Raw genomic sequence first — 19,518 nt, 5'->3', positions numbered from 1 at the left:
TGCATTCCCATACCCTGGGTTATTGCTCAATGAGTGGAGCATTGTAGTATTTCAAGAGATAAGTAAGGGGTGTGGGCCAGAGGCAGGTTTATGGAGTTAGGCCACAGATCAGCCAGGATTGAATGGTGGAAAAGGCTCAAGGGGCTGAATGGCCTCCTCCTGTTCTTATGTTCCAATATAATATTGAATTTCAGCACTGTATCCAACATGTTCTGGGATTGGCTTGGGTTCGAAATGGAGAGAAAGAACTTGCATATGGAGCAACTTTTATGATGTAGACAAATTCCCCCCAAACATGGATTTTAGCCAATGAATTACTTTTAAAAAGTAGTTGCTGTTCTACCTTCAAAAACATAGCAGGAAATTTATGCACAGCTAGCTTCCACAAACTATGTAACACTTTTTTTTGTAATGTGGACTGGGGGATGAATATTAGACTGGGCACCAAGATGAACTCCTCTCTATTTGTCTTCAAGAAATAATTTTGTGGATTGTTTTATGTCAAATACAGTCTCTGTTTCATATTTCATCTGAGGGGTGACACTTGCAGATCCGCAGCACTCTCCCAGTACGCCTAGAGAGTATTAACCTGGATTTTGTGCGTCTCCCTGGATTGGAATTCAAGCCAAGAGCTTGTGACTCTCATACTCACTGAGCTTAAACTGTTCCAGCTCCTGTAGTAGTTCTAAGTTTCTCCAAAGTTTCAGTTTACTGGAAAATACTGAGCAATTATCTTGCGTTTTTGCACTCATTAGTTTTGCGAACTCATTGTAAATTCCAAAGAGTGACTGACACACGATTCACTGGTTTCTATAATTAGGACCCAATTCCTTGTGCAAAGTTAAACTATCGCAGCATCATATCACTCCAAGAACCCAGGAAATGTGAGACAGTCTCCAGATTAGATTCTAATACAAAAGCCCAAAGTTTCCAGTTGTACTATTAGTTTTGGAACCCCTCCCATATAGGTTAGCATGTTGCTCACAATACACTCAGTCTGAGAAAATAAATTGAAAGAAACTTATAAATATTAATGACAGACATTTAACGAGTTGATTTTTTTGGAAATTTGTAATAATTTTACAGAAATCTTGTTTGGGCCTAATTCTCCTGCATTGTCCATTACTCAGGATGATACCAAGCAGGTCAGCAAGCTACAGAGGCAACCACTGACTGAGTCTGGGAGAGAAAAGGAACACACGCTTCAGGAGAGGAAGAATGAGTTACCAGCAGTCCAGAGGACCATGACCAAATGGGACAATGTGACTGCCTGCAAACACACCCACATGTTTGAGGAGAAGCGGAATGTAAAGTATGTGACTTCTCCAGCTCTTTAAATGTGGACTAGAATGTGTTTTCAGTCTCTTCCTGAAGTATTGTTGTCCCAGGTTTCTACCAGTTTTCAACTGATAGTTAGTAAAAGAAGCAAAGGAATTGTTTTCCTAATGCCTTCACTCTTGTCTGTGTGAAGATGTGCTTCAGGTCATCTGGCATCTCCTTCTGACAGGGTGACTGAGATGGGGAATTCTGTGCATGAGGAAACCACAGATCCATCTACTCAAGTCCTGTCTTTTGAATCAGATGGAAGGTGGCTAAAAACAAGGACTGCAGATGCTGGAAACCAGATTCTAGATTAGAGTGGTGCTGGAAAAGCACAGCCGTTCAGACAGCATCTGAGGAGCAGGAAAATAAAACGTCGATTTTCCTGCTCCTCAGATGCTGCCTGAACTGCTGTGCTTTTCCAGCACCACTCTAATCTAGAATCAGATGGAAGGTAACACACAGCTACAGCTCAAGATGACTTTCCTTCTTACTTTCCCATAGAGAACTTGGTCGGCTTTCTGATTCAACCACTATTTGTGGGATTGCAGCTAACTCAGAGAACTCAACTGGTGTAGAATTACATTTGTATCTCATTACTCCACCTCAACACATCCTTGAATATCACCAGTCGCTCTGTTGAATTTTGCTTTTTTTTAACCAATTCTCACAGCCTCCTCTTTAGAAGATGGAGTTATACAATTGTCTGGTAGAAAGTGAGGACTGTAGATGCTGGAGATCAGAGTCGAGAGTGTGGTGCTGGAAAAGCACAGCCGATCAGGCAGCATCGGGGGGGCAGTAGAATCGATGTTTCGAGCATAAGTTCTTCACCCAGATCTTCCTGATGAAGAGCTTATGCCCAAAACGCCAATTCTCCTGCTCCTCGGATGCTGCCTGACCGGCTGTGCTTTTCCAGCACCACAAACTCAACTATAATTGACTGGTCAGGCTTTGAGCAATATAACTTGGTCAGTGATATACGAGGACAACATCCTTGGAATGGTGGATAGATGGATCATTAGTTTGAAGTCTAGTGTGCAATGACTGATGAGGAAACACTGGTAAAAAAGACTATTCAACTTTCAAAAAGCAACTTACAGAAGGTGAAAATGGAATAAAGAAAAACCTAATCCCATTCCCTATTTTAAGTGGAATTGTGACTGTAGATATAAGGAGAAATAAATACAAATGCTTGACCCTCCTGACTAAATGAAATCAAATTCATGAGCATCCTGTCAGTTAATGCAGTTTGTTAGACCCACAAATGCTGTTCTGGAGGGAGGTCCAGGATTTTGACCAAGTGACACTAATGGAACAACAATTTATTTCTAAGTCAGGATAATGAGTGGTTTGAAGGGAGACTTGCAGCTGATGGTATTCCATGTATCTGCTGCTCTTGTTCTTCCAGATGGTCATGGACTTGGATGGTGCTGCCTCAGGGGCTTTGATGGTTTACTGCAGTAAACCTTATAGATGACACACCTGCTGTACGCGGTAATAGGTTTGATTGTTTGGTTTTGGTGTGTGCCAATCAAGTAAGATGCTTTATCCTGGATGGTATCAAGCTGCTTGAATGTTGGAAGTGCATTCGTCCGGGCAAGTGGGGAATATTTAAATATTCAAATGGACAAGCTTTGGGAAGTCTGATGTGCTGGCCTCTTCCATCATTGAAGATGAGGACATTTGTGGAGCTTCCTCCTCCAGTGAGTTGTTTAATTGTCCAGTACTATTCACGGGTGGATGTGGCAGGACTGTGGAGCTTAGATCTGATCTTGGTTGTGGGATCACTTAGCTCTGTTTATTACTTGTTGTATATGCTGTTTGGCTGCAAGTAGTCCTGTTTGGTAGCTTCACCAGGTTGACACCTCATTTTTACTTATGTCTAGCGTGCTCCTGGCATACCCTCCTGCAGTCTTCATTGAACTCGATTGATTCCTGGGTTGATGATAATGATTGAGTGGGGGATATGCCAGGCCACAAGGTTGCAGATTGTGCTGGAGTTAGATTCTGCTGCTATTGATGACCCACAGTAAGTCATTGATGCCCAGTCTTCAGTTGCTAGGTTTGTTCTAAGTCTAGGGATGAAAATGAGGACTGCAGACGCTGGAGATCAGAGTCAAGATTAAAGTGGTGAAAGTGGAAAAGCACAGGTCAGGCAGTAGCCAAGGAGCAGGAAAATTGACGTTTTTTTCCAGCATCACTCTAATCTTGACCTTATTCTAAGTCTGTCCTTTTTAGCATGCTGATAGTGCTACACAACATGATGGAGGTTGTTCAGAGTGTGAATATGGGACTTCATCTCCATAAACTGCAAACTAGGAATGCTTACGGATACTGACAGAAGTACACGAAGCAGATTGATGTGGAAACAGCCAATGCGTTAGTCCCTCTTGTTAATTCCCTCACCACCTGCCACAGATCCAGTACAATAGCAATGTTGTTTAGGACCCGACCAGCTCAATCAGTAGCGCTACTGGTTGTTGATACACACGGAAATCTCCCACACTGTACATTCTGCAACCTTGCCACACTCAGGGCTTACTGTAAGTGAGTTCAACATTGAGGAGTAAATGAAAATGTGGGGGAGAGGTTTCTTTGCCCATGTTTGACTTCACACCATGAAATATCACTGTTGAGGACTCCCAGGGCAACTCCCTCCCAACTGTTTATCAACTCTATTCTACGGTCAGTGCTGGGTCAGTCCTGCCGATGGGACAGAGCATATGCAGGGATGGTGGTGGTGTCTGGGACATTATCTGCAAGATTTGATTCTCTGATTTTGACTATGCCAGGTTTTGATTAGTCTGTAAAGAATGCTTCTAATTTTGGCACTCGCCCCCAGATGCTAGTAAGGAGGGCTTTGCAGAGTAGTCAGAGTTATTCTTGGCATTGTGGCTTCTGGTGGCTAGGTCAAAGCCAGGTGGTCTATCGATAATACTGAGCTGTAGCCATCTAACAAGCAAGTGAGTAGAATGGACTGGAGAGAGGCATAATGATTCCTTTTAAAGTAAACCTTTAATTTCCCAGCGGGAAAGCACTGAATATGTTGAAACTTCAGATAATTGTAATATTAATCCATCCCAGCAAATGACATTCAGATCAGTCCTATAAAGTCCATGTTATATAGATGTACAGCATGGAAACAGACCCTTCGGTCCAACTCATCTATGCTGACCAGATATACCAAACGCCACCTTCGGTATTCTGTTGAAAGGGTTCAGAAAAGATTTATGAGGATGTTGCCAGATATGGAAGGTTTGAATATTTTGTCTATTTATCCTATCCATATCCATCATGATTTTGTAAACCTCTATAAGTCACCCCTCAGCCTCCGACGCTCCAGGGAAAACAATCCTAGCCTATTCAACTTCTCCCTATAGCTCAAACCTTCCATCCCTGGCAACATTCTCATAAATCTTTTCTGAACCCTTTCAAGTTTCACAACATTCTTCCTATAGAGAGGGAGACCGGAATTGCATGCAATACTCTAAAAGTGGCTCAACTAATGTCCTATACTCAATGCACTGACCAATAAAGGAAAGCATACCAAACGCCTTCTTCACTATCCTATCTACCTGCGACTCCACTTTCAACAAGTTATGAACCTGCACTTCAAGGTTTCTTTGTTCAGCACTACTCCCCAGGACTTTACCATTAAGTGTATAAGTCCTGCCCTGATATGCCTTTCCAAAATGCAGCACCTCACATTTATCTAAATTAAACTCCATTCTTCCAATAAGTTTCACTCTATCTACTCTAAACAGGCCTTAGTGATTATGAACATCTTTACTAAATGCCTCCCAACCATCTCTAAGTAGGACTACTTCAGCTTTTCCAATATAGCACACAAAGAAACCATTTGGTTTTGATGGAGTTATTCAATTAGTCTCATTCTTTTACTCTTTCATGTAGCCCTGTAAACGTATTTTTAAAAGTTACAAAATAATCTGCTTCTACCACCCTTTTAGACACCACTGAATAGGTAATAAAACATACTCTCATATTGTCTCTCATTCCTTTGTCAATCAGCTTAAAACTACATCCTCTGAGTACTGACACTTTTGCCACTTAGAACAGTGGCTTCTTACTGCTCCTCCGTCAAAATGCTACATTTTAGGTGTTGAAAATATGTCACTCCAAACCCAGCTTCCCTTAAGATGCACTGTTATTTAATTTCATCCTTGGAAGTATTATGTCAGAGATTGGCACCAAGAGCCCCTCATTGTTTTGATCACCTCCACTTAACTACCTCTGTTCTAAGGACTTCTACGGCATAGAGGTTTACCTTCAATAAGATCACAAAGCCTCCTTTTTATACTCCTCATGCGACATTCAGATCCAATAAATTCCAATGAGCACTGGGGGATAACAGGCAGTTGATGTGATCCTGCCCGTTTTACAATATTCATCAAGATGAATTCTACCCTATTGAGTAAAAGCAAAATACTGCAGATGTTGGAGAATGGAAATAAAAATTGAAAATTCTAGAAATACTCAGCAGGTCAAGCAGTATCTGTGGAAATTGTGTTAACATTTGAGATCAGAACTTTGATGAAGGGCCATAATGAACTTGAAGTACTAGTTCTTGTGCAGAGTTGACGTCGAGGGCAGATTATTGTAGAAAGCTGATAGGTCCACAGAAAGAAATGTTCAGTGGATTGGGCACTCTGCTTATGGGTTTGCACATAACTTGAGTACCTCCTTTTGAATGATTATGTTGGGGCTTCACACACAGCATAAAGATCAAGATGTCTAATATAAGAGTGAGTAATCAAATCCAAGTACTCAGTATGCCTGAAAAACAACTGCTTCAGAAATGACACCATTTAGTCTGAAAGCAGACAGATTTTGATCTTCACAGTACATTGCAACTGGAGCTCAGAAACAGTAATTTTTGGAGATTACTGCCTGTCAGGTAATGTTGAAGACAGATTCATACAACCACTTTAGAAATTGTCTGACCTTCATTCCACTGAGGTAGATTTAAGTTCTGAGTTGACTAATTGGAATACTTAAAGATGTTTTACGAATTAGACGCATTCAGAAAACAGTTTTGATATAAAAGAAGTAAACAATTGGGTCTAAATTTTGCACGCATTTTCAGGCATGGAGATTATTCTGAGGCAGGCAGCATGCACATTTTGTGCTGCCATCTTATTTTCCTGTTTTCTGTGTGCAGATGAATATGATTTACATTACTGGCTAGCTGGCTGTTTGTCAGGAGCTGCAGAGCAGGAGAGGTTAGCACATATTCCAGCTCTTCAGCTCTTAAGGGCCTTCTGTTGTTAAATGAAATCTTATGTGACTGAAAGAGAGCTGCTGCTGCCTCTTATACAAAAAAGTGGTGCAATTGTGGCACTGTTGAGAGCATGATCAGGGTGACGGTATTCATGTTCCAACCACTGCCATTGCCCTTGCTGTTGTCTCTCAGCCAACCAGTTCAGACTACTGCCTCCAATGGCAAGATGGTCTTTTATGTACAGAGCTTCTTGATACTGTACTGCAAGACCATCAGTGGTCTCACCCACTAAAAGTCAGCAGCCACATTGCAGCTACTCGGGTAGTACTGCACAGAAGCACAGCAACAGGCAAAGGAACATGGAAGAGTGGCATTAAAAGAAATCCAGAATATCATTAGCTCATTGCTGTTTAAAGAAATAATTTATTTTTGGATAGTGGCAACTTCTCATGTAGGCCTTTGACCAAGATGACACTGATGTGACCTTCCAGTTGGATGGTAAGGTGGGGAATGTATATTTTTCTGTACTTTTGAGCACGGTGGCTCAGTGGTTAGCACTGCTGCCTCACAACACCAGGGACACGGGATCGATTCCCACCTTGGGTGATTGTGCAGACTCAACACAGACATTCTCCCAGTGTCTGTGTGGGTTTCCTCTCAGTCCAAAGATGTGTAGGTCAGGTGAATTGTCTATGCTAAATTGCCCATAGGTGCATTAGGCAGGGGTAAATACAGGGTTGTAGAATTGGCTTGGGTGGGTTACTCTTCGGGGGTCCGTGTGGACTTGTTGGTAGGTCAGGTGAATTGGCTATGCTAAATTGCCCATAGTGTTAGGTGCATTAGGCAGGGGTAAATACAGGGTTGTAGGATTGGCTTGGGTGGGTTACTCTTCGGGGGTCCGTGTGGACTTGTTGGGTCAAAAGGCCTGTTAGAAACACTGTAGGGAATCTAATCTAATCTGTTTTTTTTTAAAAAATGAGGATTATTGCAAGTATTTCAAAATAAGTAAAATAAAACAAAGAACTGCAGATCTGAAACAAAAACAAATTGCTGGAGAAACTTAGCAGGTCTCACAGACTCTGTGGGAAGAAAGCGGAGTTAATGTTTTGAGTCTGGTGACTCTACATCAGAGCGATTAGCAGCTAGGGAAAAGGTAGTATTTATACAAATGTCTTCTTGCTTATGTTTCAGTATTCTCTTTGACCAAGATCTTCAACAGTTGGTGTAACATCTTTTTGAAACTCATTATTTATTTTGTTTGATGTATGTATAAAGCACTTTTGAGATATTTTATCAAGTATGTGAATGCAAGTTATTGTTGTAAGTGAAGGAAACATTACTATTTTTAAAAATGTCTTAGTTTTATGAGGGTAAAATAACATATAAAGACAAAAGGTTTGGAATATGGGTGTTTGATTGTTCAGTGACATGATATGCTTGTCCTGCAATATTCCAGGGATGACGGTAACAAATCAACTTTTGTCTTTACAGGAAGATCTACAAAAACAGAAATGAATGTCAAAAGAAGATGGAAATGCAAAAAAATGAAATCCATCCCCTGCCTTTGGTAAACATTTAATTTCACTTAAACATAATCCATTTGCCTAACTTCTACCATCAAAATTGTATGTCGAGATGGTTTCTTGGACTTATTGGAAACCTTAAAATATTCAGTGAGTCAATGTTGTACCTTTTTGTATCATTTCCATACAATTCCCTGGTGTTTTACGCCACAAGATGTTAGTGTTGGCAGTGTGGCAGGAAATTGGATTTGGAGCCCAACATCAAGTGGATTTACTCATTTGTAGTTAGTTTCTTAGTTCCTTGGCTCCCAATTTGTTGATTTCTCTCCTAATCGCTTTGTATTGTCCTGTATTGCAGCCCCTCCTATCGTTTATGTTCTAAGCCTTTACTTAAAACACTTTCTTTTTTGTCTTTAATTTACTTCTCCTTTAGTTATGTCTCCTTTATTTATCAAAGGCTAAATCCACATTCTGCCAACTTATATAGGTGTGACTAGCTAAATCAGGCCTGACTTGCTGAAATGTCAGTCTCTATAATTCATTCTTGCTTTTCATGGATTCTTTCCTTGCTTGCTTTCTTGGACACCGTTGCATAGTTTTAAATATTTCTGGTGGTTTTTCACACTCTTGCTTATTGATGTATTGTTCTTTTTACTTCATCAAATTCTCAGCACTTCAAAACCAACTTTATCCAAATATGGTCTCCTGATCTTAGCAATGTTTATGTGCTGCTCAGTCTTTATCCTAAACAGTATATCATCGCCACTATTGCCTCAATGGTCCTTGATTTGTGCTTTGCTTCCTTCCCATTACTGTATGCAGTGGGGAATCCTTTTCTTGTTGAGTTTCTTGGATGCTGGGTTAGAAAAACCAGAAAGAAGTCTTGTACACAGTTGTAGGGTATTCTATTCTGTTATCCCTTTGCCCACTTTTTTGCCAATTAATTTCCAGATATTTGAAATCTTATATGATCATTATGGTTCTTTTCCCAAAATCATTTATTTTCCTTCGAATCCCTCCCATGTCAGATGGTCTGGAGATAACCTCTTTTATGCCGATTCACGTCGATTTATTTGTCTTACTGAAAGCAACATCACTTTGTTTCCTATTTCCATCATGCTGTGTTTAATAAGTACCACCGCTCCACCTCTGGAGTACTGCAATGTCCTCAGAGGACAGACAGACTGAACAGGCCAATGCTCTAGAGTTTACGTGAATGAGAGATGGTTTCATTGAAACTTAGATTTTAATGAGTCTTGTGAGGGGATATTCTCTTTGTAGATTCTCTCAGTGGGACATACCCACCGCAGTCTATGGGTACATCCACAATGGTGAGAGGAAGGCAGTTCCAGGATTTAAATAAAATATTGATGAGATATTTCCCCAATCTGAACAGTGAGAGATATGGACAGAAATTGACAGATCACAGTACTCCCAATCACCTGCTACCTTTGTTCTTCTAGTTGGTAGAGATCAGAGTGTGGAAGCTGCTATTCAAGACATCTTGGATATGCTACTCACTGTAGCCACTACAGCCCTGTGGTTGATGGAAATACTTACCATAGAAGAACCCCCAAATGGTCATGGTGGGGAATTCAGTGATTATGATGCTGCTGATTGTCAAGGGGAGATGCAAGACTCTCTTCTAGAGATGGTTATTACCAAACTCCTACTATATTGGAAGTGTTAATTGCTGCTTAGGAGTTCAAGCCTGAATGCTGTCCAAACCTGTAATCACCACTGAACATCTTAATGTGAAGGCAAAGTCAACTACACCCTCAAAATTATTTTTGTTATTAAAGCCAATTTAATCCATAAGCTGGTTTCTCCTGTGTCCCTTCATAAATATCCAGCTTTTGGTCCCCCCCCCACTCGGCACATTTCTGCAGCAACCAATTTCCTTGACCACAGTCTTATCTCCACCGTGGTCCAGCCCTAGTCTTCAATAAAACCATTACTCTCTCACCATTCTCTCTACTATAACCCTCATCTCAGCTCACTTGAGCTGATGGGAGTCAGACTGGAAAAGAGAGTAAACAACTGGTTTAGCCATCTACACGGATTTCTGGCTTTTGTCTCCATCGTCTGTTACTATTTAGGACCATCCTGAAATGTATCCCTGAAATCCCTGGTTTTTGTGTACTGCAAATCAGCTTGTTAAACCCTTCTTGCCTCCATCCCGACCTCCAGCAATTAAGTGCAAGGAACTGGTTGATCTGTCACTAAAATAAAAAAAATCTGGTGAGTTGTTTCTGCTGTGTCTCTTTATTCCATTAGCTCACCCAGTCCAATCACATCTGACACCCTCATCCTTCCCACATATCTTTCTCTGGTTCCTTCTTATTTCCCTGTTTGCCCTCCCTCTGCTCAGTTATCCATGCAATCCACCTTCTGTTATGGGGTGGTACACTGGTTCAAATCCAGCCTTGGGGTGACTATCTATGTGGAGTGTGTACATTCTCCCAGTGTCTGTGTGGGTTTCCTCCAGGTGCTCTGGTTTCCTCCCATAATTCAAAGCTGTGCAGGTTAGGTGAATTGGCTATGCTAAATTACCCATAGTGTCCAGGGATGTGTAGGTTAGGTGCATTGGTCAGAGGTAAATATAGGATAATAGGGTAGGGGAATGAGTCTGGGTGGGTTACTCTTCAGAGGGTCAGTGTGGACTTGTTAGGCTGAAGGGCCTATTTCCACACTGTAGGGATTCAATGCAACTCCATTCTATTCTATGAAACTCTGTTCCCCTGAACCTATTCACACAGATCCGTTTGACCATCAATTTACCCTCCGAGTGCCATGGTAACCACTAGAGTATGGGATATCCTCTTTGATCGTCGTCGTCAATCCGGTCTTCAAAAACATGGATCCCTTCACCCTTGCAAAACTGCACACTCTTCTCTTCAGTTATTGACTGTGTTAATACTACCCATCTTTGTCAAACCCCATGTTTGAAGCAGATTTCCATCTCTCAAACAGGACCAAAAAACAGCTCTTATCAACATTTACCTGTGTGACAGTGACAAAGGTGGTCATTTAGGACGAAAGCACCTTGTCCTTCTTGATTTGTTTACAGCCTTTGATATAGCTAACCACACCATCTCCTGCAGTACCTTTTCTGTCAAGGACTGCACAAAACACTATATAGGACAAACAGGAAGACAGCTAACGATCCGCATCCAAGAACATCAACTAGCCACGAAACGACACAACCAGCTATCCCTAGTAGCCACACACGCAGACGACAAGCAACATGAATTCGACTGGGACAACACTACCATTATAGGGCAAGCCAAACAAAGAACAGCCAGGGTTATTCCTAGAAGCACTCATCCACAAACTCCATCAACAAACACATCGACCTGGACCCAATATACCGGCCACTGCAGCAGACAGCTGAAGCTGACAACCGGAAGCGGCAGGGACAGGCCACTATAAATGCCGGAGGAAACACCACAGAAGCGCTTCACAGGAGGCTCCCAAGCACTGAGGATGTCACCTAGACAGGGGACGAAACGTTTGCAACAAAAACTTCCAGCTCGGCAAACAGAACCACAGCAACGAGCACCCGAGCTACAAATCTTCTCACAAACTTTTCTGTCAGCCAGCTGTGTGGGACTACTCTCTTACCTGGTCCAATTCTAATCTAAATCATCAAGGTCAGAGAAACACTTGTTACAGTTTCTCTTCCTGTTCCTACATTCTGCAGGATATATCCTTAGTCTTCCTCCAGTTTTATTCAATCTACTTGCAAACCTTGGCGCCATCATCCAGAGTTGGAGACAAAAAAAAACTGCAGATGCTGGAATCCAAAAGTAGACAAGCAGGAGGCAGTTAGTTTTCACAGATTTACTAATCATCCCAGCTGTGTCTCTCTTGACATCTCTATTATTGCTAAGTGATCAGATTGCTTATCTGAAATTCAGTACTAGAAGAACAGAATTTTCCTCCAACTAAATACTATTAAATCCAATGCAATTGTTTTTGCAGGTGGATCCAAATGCCAAATTACTAATGTTGGCTTAATCTCAAGACCATTGAGAGAGTAATGCAGTCTGTTCAGAACCTTAGTATCACAATTTTCCCAAAGATGAGTTTCCAACCTCCAATTTATATCATCACTAAGGATGGCATCTTAACCCCTACAACATCAGATTTTTATCTCAGCTGCTGAAACATCGTTCACATTTTTTTTTAACCTCTATGGACTCTTCCAACTCTGATGACTTAATTGGGTTACTGATAAACTGAGTGCTGATAACTACGTCCTACCATTCCACAAACTGTCCCAAAGCTGGTTAGATCCCAGCTGGATCACCAAGAAGCCATATTATCTGAATTACTGCTATTCAGGATAAAAGTAATTAAGACCAGGTTTCATTATGAACAAACAAACAGAACAGGAAAGAGTATTTATTTTCTACTACAATGCAACTTAAAATTCTACCCCTTCCAATACAAAAAAACCCAAAAGAAGCATGCTGAAAGCAGGAGTTCCTCAGGGTGGTATCCAAGGTCCAAACATCTCCACCTGTTCCAATGACCTTTCCATCACTGGGTCAATATACTGGAACTCCCTTCCTAACAGCACTGTGGGTGTCCATATACCCCAAAGACTGCAGCATGTTCAAGATGGCAGCTCACAACCTCTCCAAGGCAATTAAGGATGGGCAATAAATGTGGGCCCAGTCAGCAATGCCCTATTCCAATGAATGAATAACATGTGAAATGAGTGTTCACTGCCTCACACACATATTAACCTTGATACAGGTTCATATCTGTCCTGCAGTTAAATCAAAATTATACTTAAGTAATATAAATTTTGCATCTTGTTTGTATTCCCTTAAAGGAACACATTGAACCTTCTCCTTTGTGGTCTGCCTCTACCACATCAGTGACTCCCTCTGCAGTGATCTCCTACAAGCAGAAGGATTTTGGGACACTGAAGCTGCTAAAACACTTGCAGAGCCGTGTGAAACAACTCAGAGCAGAAAACAACATCTACTGTGGTACCAGTCTGAAGGATGGGAGCATTCTCCATACCAAGACTGGCAGCTCGTATACAGAGACAGAAACAGTGAGTAGTTTACTGAGCAGATCTATATAGTTACAGAACCAGCAGAAAAATAGTGAGACAGGAAGTTTAATTAGGAGAAAATGATGAGTAGGGTTCCGCACTGACTCAGAGCTTGGCATAGAGAGCAATGATGCTGGTGCAGGAGGAATTCTACCTGCCTCTAAATGGTTGGGTAATCATGGATCAAGGTCCTATTTAAATATTTCAAATCATGCTCAATGTCAATACTGTGCGTACTTGGGAGCCAGCCAATCACCATCAAAACTGTGGTGCTGGAAAAGCACAGGTCACAAAATAAGCCCTTCCTGATGAAGGGTTTTTGCCTGAAACATCGATTCTCCTGCTCCTCAGATGCTGCCTGATTTGCTGTGCTTTTCCAGCACTCAACTGATCTCCAGTCCTCACTTTCCCCTGACAACATAATCTATCCATTCTGTTAAGAAATAAAACCTTTACATGTTCACCTCTCCTCCTCAGAGTCGGGTAACACCGGAAAGATCGTTAACCTGCTCCCTGGGAGAGGAAAGCAGCAAGTGACATTTGATTATCACTCAAGATGTATGCTTGACCAACTCTTCCATTAAAGGAGGCCACAGAGCAAACGATGGTAGAATGAGACCTGTCATCTTGTTTCAGAGAGCTCTCACTCTTGGTGAACAGACCACTGCAGCTCAGCACAGTTGTACTTTGAGAAACAGGACAGTAGCGCACACTAATTATGTCTTGACTTGAATATACACAGCTGTGTGTGTCCAACGAAAAGGCAAATGTAATGTTATTGTATGGATGGTGCCGATTGTGTGTTTAGCATTCTGCATAGAATTAAAATTGGAATAATGTAAACATGTGATGTCCCATGAGTATTTTTGATTTTACTGTTTATCTCCCTTCTACCACCCCTTCCTCCTAAATCTACATACCTCCAGTTAAATTGAGGTTGGATATGAGCCCATGACAGCATGGTCTAGGTAGAAATCCATCTTGCTTGCTTCATCTTCCTTTATTTGTATAACAATGCATGGAATTTCCACAAATTAATAAGTAATATCCTTTAAAAAAAAAAATTATTTTTAAGAGTCGTTTATTCCTTGGCAAAAAGAGAATGTTGCTGCTCACATATAAACTGGAAAAGCCTTAACTGAAGCTTTGAAACTGATTTGAGCACTTTTAATATGTTAAAGTTACTGATGAGTTTTGAATTGGATGAGGTCAGGATAAAGATTTGGGGAGTGCAGAGTGGGATTGTGGCTCCGTGTACTAATGCATTTGATACCAGTGTTTGAAAATAAGTTAACGCTGAAGGAGCGAGAGAGAACGCAAGAGAGAGACAATGGAAGTAACTATAGATAGCAAGACAGCTGTGAGATGTGTAGGAACGCTTGAGGAGTGAAAAAGGTAGTTGGTGCAATGGAGAGAAGGTGAGCTGCAATGGAGATTTACCATTAGATCCATAAGATATAGGGGCAGAAGTAGGTAATTTGGTCATCAAGTCTGCTCCACCATTAAATCATGGCTGATATTGAAATCACCAGAAACGTGAAATGCTCACTGTGGCACCTGAAAGACAAAACCAGTGACAGTATTTTGTGGGTCAAAAGGAAAATGGGAAAAATAATTTTTTATAGGGGAGTTGAGAGAGGTAGAGTAAGGCAAGCCGGTTAAATATTAAAATTGTCAGAACAGTCGAGGTAAAACCAGAAGTGTGCAATTTTGCACATCCAGTGTCTCTGCACAAGTAAATATTTTAAATGACATTTACCTACCTTGTTTCCATAATCATTTCAATCTTTTTACCTTCAAAATGACTTTGGAATGGGGAAAACGAACAGTTGGTAGAGTATAAATTTCCTCATTGTTCACAGCAAAGCAGGATTACTGATTACTAAAGCATTGCTGGTGAAGATATAATGATGGAATAGGAGCAACTACAACAAAAAAAAGACATTCTGCATTATCTAAGTCTATTTAGTAAATGGGAGTGATACTGCACAGAAAACTGGAGAATTGCATATTTTAAACCCTGCTTCAAAGTGGGGTAACGACAAACCCACCAACTGCAAGCAGTTGTTTAATCTCTGGAGGGAAATCTTTTAGAAACTATCAATCCTATATTATTGATTATCCATCGGACAGGTGTGCATTAGGGGAAGCCACATTCAAGTAAAATTTTAGTTGAATGTTTTGATGAGATACAAGATTTTGATGAAGAAAATTCAACTAATGTCAGGTACATGGTTTTCCAAAAGGGAATTTATGAATGTACCAAATTGTGGATTTGAAGTCCTTGGAATAAAAAAAGTGATACAAAGACAGAAAACAAGTGGTGAATGGATGGGTGTCTTTTGCACTGGAGGGAAGCATATAATGAAGTTCCCAGTGATTGGTCCCAGCACCACTGCTTGTTCTGTACTGATGACCCAAATTAGGGGTACAATTTGCAAGAGAAACAAATCTTCCATGTATTATGAACTGAGGAGGAAAGTGATGGATTTCAAGAGGACATAGGCAATGAAAATGGGCAGACAGTTTTGAAATGAAGTTTAAAGTTTGCAACAATGCATTTCAGTAGGAAGAATAAAGGGACACAATAGAAAGAAGACAATTCTAAATGAATGCAGGAAGACAGACCCATGAAAGTCATTTCCAATATGTCCTGCCACCTTCAAAGTGATTAAAAGGCATATCTCATAATAACCAGGCAGAGAAAGCAAAAAGGCTGGTTTGGCTTCAGTTGGAGTTGTCTCCAGAAATGCACACTAGTTTAGAGATGAAGGAAAGATTTACAAAGATTTTAGGGACGTGGAAGTTCAATTATGTTGAAATCAGGGAAGGAACGTTTCTTTGACAATAATAGAAAATTTAACAAAGGTACTCAAAATCATGATTGGTGTGGACAGTAAACAACAAAGAACAATTCCTTCTAGGGCAAGAGTGGATAACCAAAGGATACCAGTTTGAGATGATTACTGAACTAATCAATAGTAGCATAAAGATTAACATATTGCATCAAAAGGTTTGAGTGTGAAATATTCTACCTGAGAGCAACAGACCAAATAACCACTCTGTTACCTGTGCTGTAACCATTTTATGATGCGGAGGAGCCGGTGTTGGACTTTACGTGGACAAAAAAAAAGTAAAAAATTGCAACACCAGGTTATAGTCCAACAGCTTTATTTTGAATCACTAGCTTCATCAGGTAGCTGTGGACCAGGATCATAAGACACAAAATTTATAGCAAAATTTTAGTGTCATGAAATTTACGCTTAATGGTAAGGTCCTAGGGAGTGTTGCTGAACAAAGAGACCTTGGAGTACAGGTTCATAGCTCCTTGAAAGTGGAGTCACAGGTAGATAGCATAGTGAAGAAGGCATTTGGTATGCTATATTTTATTGGTCAGAGTATTGAGTATAGGAATAGGGAGGTCATGTTGCGGCTTTACATGACATTGGTAGGCCACTGTTGGAATATTGTGTGCAATTCTGGTCTCCTTCCTATCGGAAAAATGTTGTGAAACTTGAAAGGGTTCAGAAAAGATTTACAAGGATGTTGCCAGGGTTGGAGGATCTGAGCTATAGGGAGAGGCTGAACAGGCCGGCACTGTTTTCCACAGAGTGTCAGAGGCTGAGGGGTGAACTTATACAGGTTTACAAAATCATGAGGGGCATGGATAGGATAAATATACAAAGTCTTTTTCCTGGGTGGAGAGTCCAGAACTAGAGGGCATAGGTTTAGGGTGAGAGGGGAAAGATATAAGAGAGACATAAGGGGCAACTTTTCCCACACAGAGGGTGGTACATATATGGAATAAGCTGCCAGAGGAAGTGGTGGAGTCTGGTACAATTGCAACATTTAAAAGGCATTTGGATGGGTATATGAATAGGAAAGGTTTGGAACGATATGGGCCAGGTGCTGGCAGGTGGGACTAGATTGGGTTGGGATATCTGGTCGGCATGGACGGGTTGGACTGCTGCTCATCTCTATGATGATATGAAACTGAAATGATATATTGAACAAACCTAGATTGCTGATTGTCTTTCATCTTTTAGAATGCATTGCAAGTTTCAGGTTATTAATATGTAAATCCTAGAACTTTTAAGTCACATTCTCGATAACTTTAGGTTTTATAAAGTAAGTTGACATCTCAGCTCAGACAATGCATTAAAGGTGTGAGGTTAGAGTCAGTCTGTATCCCAATCCTGAGTCAGACTGGTTCTATCTCCAAAGTAGGAACTTGTAAAACATTACATGGATTGACTGCCTGCAGATTGAGTGTTTTTTTTTAAGAAAAAAAAAAGAGGAGGGAGATGGAGGGGGAGTATAAGCCTGTGACAGTGTTCTGCATGTGGGTGAGAGTTTGGGGAATGTATGTGCTTGGGTATGACACAGCCTGCGTGAGTGTGAGTATTTAAGAGTGCATGTGTGAGAGAGAGAGAGTGTACACTGTAGTGGGGTCACCTGTAGTGTGACATGAACCCAAGGTCCCGGTTGAGGCCATCCTCAAGGTTTCCGAACTTGGCTAACCAACACCCGCAACCCATTCTAAAAAAAAATCAAAGACTTAACAGCAATCTAACTTTGTTCAAAATATCATTTCAGTTGCATGACATTGTAAACTTTTCCTATAAATTGTCTTATGAACCTGATCAACAGCTACCTGATGAAGGAACAGCGCTCTGAAAGCTAGTGCTTCCAAATAACACCAGGTTATAGTCCCAACAGGTTTATGCTTTTTAACTGTAACCATTTTAGGCAAATCACACATCTTCATAACTCTGGAACAAACTTCACATCCATCAGACAGAGGTTCAAACAAACAACACAAAAAAAATGGCTAAGTGTACAGGGTGATTTTAAGGCAACAAATGTATTAGTGACGATCCAATGGGGGTATAGGTTTAGAGTGCTACCTGCTGGAATGCTAAGTAAGAAGCACCATCTACTGGTATAGAAGCAGAACAGCAACAGATTTTTTTGTACTAATCTAATACTGCTTTTGGGGGGGGGGTTGGTTTGGCTCAGTTTGTTGGATGGCTGCTTTGTAAAGCAGTGTGATGCCAACAGTGTGGCTTCAATTCCCATCTCCAGCTGAGATTATCATGAAGGATGCTTCTTCTCAACCCCTCCCCTTGCCAGAGATATGATCCTCAGGTTAAATCAGTAGTCATCTCTCTCTCTCTCTCTCTCTCTCTCTCTCTCTAATGAGATAGCAGTCCTATGATCTGGTAAGCCTATGGTGACTTGATCTTGACTGTACTGCTTGGTTTATGTATGTTCTCAAAAATTTAGAATGGGATGAACAGCAATTTTGGGAGAATTTCAATGCTAAGGGCAGACTGACAATCCTGTGCCAGCTATTTTAATGCATTGGAACATTGACACATTTGAGAGTTGGCAACATTCACACAGCATAGTGTACCACTGCTAGCGGAGTATCTTTTGTTTATGGTTTCCTGCTAGCCACTAGCCACTCCTCTGCAACTACTTCCTTTGAAACCTTTGGCAGAAGGCCATCAGGTCCTGATTGTTTGTCTTCAGTTCTTAAAAATCTGTCAAATAACTTGCCCTTATGAAGAGACTGTTAACACTTTGTTTAGTTGTGGGAAAAGTGTAGGGAAAGTATGGAGAATCAGGAGGCTGACCATAAGCTGGTTAAACCAGGAGACAAGGTTTGTTGACAGGCACTTCTAAATATTAGTGAGCTTCTGCAATAAGGTGACAGGTCTGGATTAATAGCTGACAGACAAATATGACAAGTCAAACAATACCACCTAGCGAGGAAGGTTTTTAGTTAATGTGTCTGAAAGAGGAAACTATCTGGGTTTGTTCTCTTGACAGGGGTTCACTTACAATTCCCAAACATCAGTATCTGGTCACTGTGATTAATATTTCTGGGAGTTTGCCAAGTAAAAATTAGTTGCATTACAACAGTAACTACAACCAGTTAAGTGGTTTTTGAAATGTAAGCATTTGAGACCTCTGACAGTTACAAAAACTACCTTGTAAATGCAAGTTCTGAACAAGTGATACTGGACTCAAAAACATTAACTCTGCTTTCTCTCCATGGACACTTAAAAAAACATGGAGCTTGGGATTCAAGAAATCATAGACTGGTCCCAGTACTTCAATGAGTCCAGTAACTTGAGAGCTGCTGCGCAACTATTAGCAACTTTCTCCAATTTTCACCTGAGGCTATGTTTTTATCTTTGCATTCAGTTCCTGGAGTTCCAAGTTTTGTCGCTTCCATTCTAAATTTCTATCTTACCCCTCTTGTCAAGATGGTCCTTCAAAAAAGCTCATTGACTAAGCTTTTGGTCACCTCTCAATCTCTTATGTTTTGATACTCAACCACGTATTTTCTATTTGAA

General features: G+C 40.8%; 1 protein-coding gene across 1 annotated transcript in view; it reads left to right on the top strand.

Annotated features, from left to right (window-relative positions):
• The window catches only part of si:ch211-102c2.8, a 122,711-nt gene extending 108,631 nt beyond the window's left edge, over positions 1 to 14,080 (top strand). Inside the window, exons 18-21 of the mRNA XM_043715994.1 lie at positions 1,131 to 1,312; positions 8,051 to 8,126; positions 12,926 to 13,153; positions 13,631 to 14,080. Of these exons, the coding sequence (XP_043571929.1) occupies positions 1,131 to 1,312; positions 8,051 to 8,126; positions 12,926 to 13,153; positions 13,631 to 13,690 (546 nt within the window). The 3' untranslated portion in view covers positions 13,691 to 14,080. The remainder of the gene's footprint in view (positions 1 to 1,130; positions 1,313 to 8,050; positions 8,127 to 12,925; positions 13,154 to 13,630) is intronic.
• The last annotated feature ends 5,438 nt before the right edge of the window (positions 14,081 to 19,518 follow it).

Source organism: Chiloscyllium plagiosum, chromosome 25, assembly GCF_004010195.1.
Source record: "Chiloscyllium plagiosum isolate BGI_BamShark_2017 chromosome 25, ASM401019v2, whole genome shotgun sequence".
In the NCBI taxonomy this organism is placed as follows: Eukaryota; Metazoa; Chordata; class Chondrichthyes; order Orectolobiformes; family Hemiscylliidae; genus Chiloscyllium; species Chiloscyllium plagiosum.
Note: the sequence above shows the minus strand (reverse complement) of the source record. Positions and strands in the feature narration are given on the sequence as shown.